The following is a 6,220-nucleotide window of genomic DNA, read 5'->3' on the forward strand; positions in this document are numbered from 1 at the left end:
TCCGTGTTGCCCGCCGACAGCCCCAAAACATCACTGCTCTAGAGATCTGCATGGAGGAATGGGCCAACATACCAGTGTGCCAACCTTGTGAAGACTTACAGAAAACGTTTGACCTCTGTCATTGCCAACAAAGGATATACAACAAAGTATTGAGATGATCTTTTGTTATTGACCAAATACTTATTTTCCACCATTATTTGCGAAAAAATTCTTTAAAAGTCAGACAAAATGATTTTCTCAATTTTTTTTTCACATTTTGTCTCTCATAGTTGAGGTCTACCTATGATGTCAATTACAGGCCTCTCTCATCTTTTTAAGTGGGAGAACTTGCACAATTGGTGACTGACTAAATACTTATTTTCCCCACTGTATTGAATATCCCCGATTTGAGGTCGGACCGGTCCCGACGTCCTTCTGAGCCGACTTGATCACTCTTAACTCACCACCCACGGCGGGAATATCTGCTATGATTATCTTTAGAGCCATCACAATAATCTGCACTTCCTTAAGATTGTCGGAAGGACAAAAATCTGCATGATTTTCTTGTAGTGTGACGCCGGCCTAACTGGAGATCAGATTCAGTAACAGACGTGCTTTAAACTATCACCCAAATAGTCTGAGGTACCCTCTGCTTTGGATCTGTTAAAGGGACCTACTCTTGGTGGGTCCACACTGCTTAAGGGGACCTTCTAGTTTGACAATGAAATAAAAACATAAATGATCATTTTCATGCAAATGCATTGAAAGGTATCCAGTATGTTAAAATTCTGTCCTAGTTCTCTTTTACTGGTTCTTTGCATTTTGTCAGATTCCTGCACTTATCTGATCAGTTACTCATTCCCACATGTTCAATTACGTCAAAAATGTATGCAGGATATAAAAACTTAAAATTACAGATCTGTTATGTGATGTACTGTATGTGAAGAATCAGACCTGAGTTAAACCACCACAACTTCTTGTTTTAGTGATTTACCAACTATATTTATTTACTTACATTTGAGATGATATGATAGACATATAGTTACATATTTGAAAAAAATCTGATAATACTAAATACCCCTTAAATCCAAAAAAGCCACAAAGGAACTGACCAGCCTGTTGGTGAGTGTCACATGGGTCGAGCTGAGGCGTACTCAAGCTGAGAGAACAGGCTGACGAGACCTTCCAGGTGTTTCCAAACAGATGAGGAGTGCTTTCTATCATTCCTGATGGAGATCTGCAGGAAAACCAGAGCACAGCTAAAGTGCAGCATCATGAAGGGGGAGATCAGTCCACTGACTCAGTTCAGACAATAAAACAGAAATTAAGATTAAAGTCCATGTTGAATAATGTGCCATCTTTACGTTGTTAAACTTATTGCTGCATTTAATTAATAACTCATCAAATCCCACTATATCTACTGTGACATTAATGCTTCCTGTAAATTATATTAGTTAAAACAAAATCAGCAGTAATTTGTTGTTTTTTTACAGCTGTTCCCACATTTGAAAACTGGATTATTGTGTTTCTCCCCCCATTACTGGGGACATTTTCTGAATATGTGTGGCCTTTGTCTTATAACAAAAAAGAATGAATGAATGAATGAATGAATGAATGAATGAATGAATGAATGAATGAATGAATGAATGAATGAATGAATGAATGAATTTAAGGCTCTAAAATGACATGATCATGTAAAGTGTTTGCCTAAAAACACAAGCAGGTTGGGTCATGGTTTCTCTATTTTATACAAGCAGAATTTGCTTTATAACTGACAGTATAAAGAATCTGCAAACAACACAAGCATATGTTACTCATGACAGGCTGATTACGCACAGTTAAATTTACAGATATTGAACCATTTTTGATGTGACAGTTGCTGAGTCACAATATATTTATTCTTTCTCAATAAGTGATCGTGCAAAATTGTTCTTTAAAACTTTAAAGCTCTGTAAGCAGTATCTCATGAAAAACTAATAGCATTTTAATAAATATTGCAGAAAATGATCATTGAACATTCATTTACAACTTTTTAGGTCAGCACAATACATGACTGCTGACATTTAAGAAGAACAAATATTGCTGAAACGCTGCTAAAATGTGGAGTGATAGCAGCGGAGTCATTCTCAACACATTCCCACCACTACACACTTGTGCAACAGCTTTTTTCAAGCTAAGTTGTTGGAATCAATTAAGTCTATAATATCAACATTTCTAAACACAAGAAGATTCAGATCCTTTGTCTGGATTTTGATGGATTTTTAAAATTCTCTTTATCTACCACAGAAATATTTATTGACTTGACACATTTTTCACCCAAATGTCCAAATTACTTAAAGGCTTTAAGGACAAACTACTAATTTTAAGTCTTGTTTGGGCTTTCTTCAACCTGAGGCAGTGTAATCGAGAGCCCACACACTGTAAGCTCGGTTCAAATTTTACATTTTTGTTTAAACTTCACCATGACATAGAATGCCAATTAATAAAAGTCTACTTAAGAAAGCCAAACGATTACACAAACTGCCTTTAATTCAAAGGCAGTTTATTTTTTAATAATAAGGCGCCAGAATAAAATAGGAGTAATGACTTTCTACTTCTTACCTTTTTAAAAAAAAAGTAGGGTTTAGAAAGCACAGCTAATTGTGTAAACATGTAAGGAGTAGAAGCAAAAAGTTGGTAGAAAAATTATTACTCAAGTAAAGCATAGATAGCCAAAATTTCTACTTAAGTACAGTAACAAAGTATTTGTACTTAATTACTTTACAACTCTGCCTATCACTGCAACTCAATTGTTTTAAAAAAATTTTTATAAAATCAGGTGCTACCTGCAGCCACTAAAACTGCTCATTTTTAGTTTTTCAATCTAGAAGTCTGTAATTAAAGTATTAAATTTACATTGATTTAAAGTATGTCACAGGGATAAAATATAGAAAGGATGATCTGTAGGATTTTTCAGGCGGCAATTCCAGTTTTCCTATAGCAGCAAGTCACCACTTCAGCCACCAACACTGATGTATATCCACTTACAGCTGTTAGACAACATCCGGCCATTATGGTCAGCCATTACGATGCTCCACAGTGGAGCCCCTATTCCACTAACAGTAAATTCCTTGTTGAAGTGGTGTGTCCAGTCGGGCGCTCATCTGGCCTGCCTAAAAGAGCTGATCAGAGAGCGAGGCTTTTGATGCTGAGCCGCTCGGCTCGTGTGCATTACAGAGGAGGAGAGCACTTCACCTCCCTCCCGTCAACTGAAACAAGAGCACGCTCTCTTTCCTAATCACTGGAGGGGAGGAAAGAAGGGTTAACGCTGGGTGGCAAAGGGGTCAAAGGTCAGCCATCACACACACTTACAGGAAGTCATCTTGAATGTTGCCGTTGAAGGTGCCGCACAACCCCACCGTGTCATCCTTCCACGGCTCGTCGACCTGCACATAGAGACGAAACTCTGCCCAGCTGTACTGCAGACGGAGGCCAAACGCCGTTCTCACTTGGAGGAACATGGACGACAGCTCCTGAACATGGAAGATGTCTGTGGGAGATGTAGGAGCAGGAGCTTTTCTGTCAGAATTTAAAACCTGGAAGATCCTTTCAGATTTAAATAAAATTAATATAGGAGATGACGTATACACCATGTGTGTTGTGCAGCTGCATGGACAAAATAGTTTTTTGTTGTCAGGTTTAAAATATTGAGGGGCTGCGTTGTTACAATTTACAACAATCAAAAATACAGCTGGAAAAATTGCTGATGGTAAACATTTTTACATTAAATGACTATTTGTCCTAAATTTGGTTTTGCATTTTAAAAGCTTGTTTTTGCTGAAAATTATTGTGTTCTTAGTAGTGTTGTAGTCAAGACCACCTAAGTGAAGACTAAGACAAGACCAAGACTTTTAGGGGCTGAACCAAGTCAAGACCAAGACTGAGGGAAGCCGAGACCGAATCGAGACAAAGACCAGAAAAAAAATAAATAAATAAAAATGGGAACTAGTGGCCTAAAACATACAGTATACTGTACACAGGTAGCTAATCTTGACTACATTGCTTTGTGTGAGGGCCGGGTTAAGAGTTGGTACAGAGGCAGATTGCTGATGTTAGCTAACTAGCTTTGCTAATGTCTTCTACACATAGCGCACCCTTGTGCTTCCTTTCTAAGTGACGATACAAGTTTGACATAGTCCCCACCGTCTCTGAATGTGAAGCACTGCCGAACGTACAAGTCGCTGTGTGTTTTCTACTGGATGTTTTACAAATATATTCTTTATGCTTTATGTAGCAGAATTATATTACTGAAGATTTTACAGATAAATGGGAGGATGGGTGACAGCCGAAAAAATACAGAATTAGCAATGAGTCATGCTTGGATTTGAATCAGTATGTTTTACGTGCAATGAAATCAAGGAAGAAATAAATTGGACAAAATTCTGGCAATTTAGTGATATTACCACAGTTGTGGTCTTGACTAGTTTTGAAATAAAATCCTGAGTTCTCAATGTCCAAGATCGAGACAAGACTGAGTACAAATACCACTGAGTCCTAGACCAGATCAACAACATCAAAAAGTGGTCTTAAGACCAAGACCAGTCTTGAGTACTACAACACTAGTTCTTAGTGTGTATTTTAAAAAAACTGAAGGTTATTATTGTAGGGGTCACCTTGAGAGAAATAATCAAGGAAACTGTCTTGGATCTCAAACCTCTGATGGGCCTTTAAAGAGACAAAAACTCTGTTCCACTTAGAACTGAATTTAGGCCACCTCAGGTCACCTTAACTTGTCAAAGAGACATTCTCTTTTTCTTAATCAGATAATAGACAGAAGAATCTTCTTCTTTGATTTATTGTTCTCTTAACTGAAAGTTGGTAGGCTACGCATTTTGATAATCAGAGAATGTTTGTCAAAGTTACAGGAGAAAGGTGGACAGATCTCTTTTCTCCCTCAGTATGATTTCAGCTATGTATGGATTTTCTGTGCAAAAAGCTTATTTAACTAAACTAATCTTAATGGTTTAAAGTTGATGAAACATCAGTGTTTTACTTGTCTGAATCATATTTGCATATGTTTTGAATTTGAAGCAATTCATTCTTTCAGTTAAGTTTTAAAGAAGTTCTCATCAGATAATAATTATCATGAAATGCTTTGTTTCTGAACTACACAGAAGCAATAATCATTGTTTAGCTTCAGGAGGCGACGGCAAGTCTCTGAAATAACACCTTTCCTTGATAACTTCTTTTCTAATCTAACCTCTGAAGGCAGAACTAGGAATCTAAGCTTCTTAGTAACAGTTTCCGCCCAGACGGCAGAAATTGACGGACCACTCGTCTGTGAAGACAAACAGTCTCACTCAGCTAGATTCTCCCCGGAGGATCAGGAGCTGAAGCTGGGTCGGTTTAGCCCCTTCATCACCAACGGGGAAACCGCAAAGCCAGATATAACCAACGCCTGGTATATCCAACTTGTTTAAAATCTTCCTGTCTGAAGTTTTTATTTTGAAATCGGGATCCAGTTTTTGGCTTTGCCTTCTTCCTACGGCTTGACGCGGATGAATGCGAGTCTGGAAAACACGCCGTGAGGGTCCATCTGTGTGGATGGTCCAAAACGGATTTTCTAAGCAGAGACCCCAGTACCTGGACAGGTGACTGACCTCATCTTTAAAGGTAAAGCTGGCTGTTGTGAACTTCGCTATCTGGCAGATGCTGAGTAGAGAATGCCTTGCCTCTCTGGTTAAACCCACATTATTTAAGTTAAAGTTAGGAGAGCTAACACCTTACTTTCCTTCCTTTTCTTAAAACTTACCTTGCCAAACTTATTTGCCTCAAATGTCTGGTATTCAACATTTAAGCTAGACGTTTGTGTTTTATTTTAGTGTTGTATTGACAATTAACGAAGCTCGAAGCGCTTGTTTATTGTTGGTTCTAAACTTTTATAGGAAACTGATTGATCACAATTAAGTGTACTGTAGTGATTTTGTGTGATTTTGTAAAATAAATTATCACATTTATTTATGGATCAAATCAAAATTCACTGACTGAGAGTCACTTTTGTGTGTCCATTCACTTTGCACTGGAAGAATATTTTACCGAAAATAAAGAGATATGGGGGTATAGAGTGTGTATTGGGGGTATGAGTGGAATGTGGCGTCCTTGTATGTCTTTGACTGATGGGGGTGAGGATGAGGGTGGGATGGTGCGATTGTGTATGTTTGGGTATTTGTCAGGCTGCGGTCTGGGCTGCCCCTACTGCTGG

At 38.1% G+C, this 6,220-nt stretch overlaps 1 protein-coding gene across 1 annotated transcript in view; it reads right to left on the reverse strand.

Annotated features, from left to right (window-relative positions):
* otog (otogelin) overlaps window positions 1-6,220 on the reverse strand; it is a 95,507-nt gene that overhangs the window by 61,308 nt on the left and 27,979 nt on the right. The window contains exons 15-16 of the mRNA XM_014025379.1: window positions 3,331-3,508; window positions 1,092-1,216 (exon numbers count right to left, since the gene is read on the reverse strand). Coding sequence (XP_013880833.1) covers window positions 1,092-1,216; window positions 3,331-3,508 — 303 coding nt within the window. The remainder of the gene's footprint in view (window positions 1-1,091; window positions 1,217-3,330; window positions 3,509-6,220) is intronic.

The sequence above is a fragment of the Austrofundulus limnaeus genome, unplaced genomic scaffold, assembly GCF_001266775.1.
Source record: "Austrofundulus limnaeus strain Quisiro unplaced genomic scaffold, Austrofundulus_limnaeus-1.0 Scaffold472, whole genome shotgun sequence".
NCBI lineage: Eukaryota > Metazoa > Chordata > Actinopteri > Cyprinodontiformes > Rivulidae > Austrofundulus > Austrofundulus limnaeus.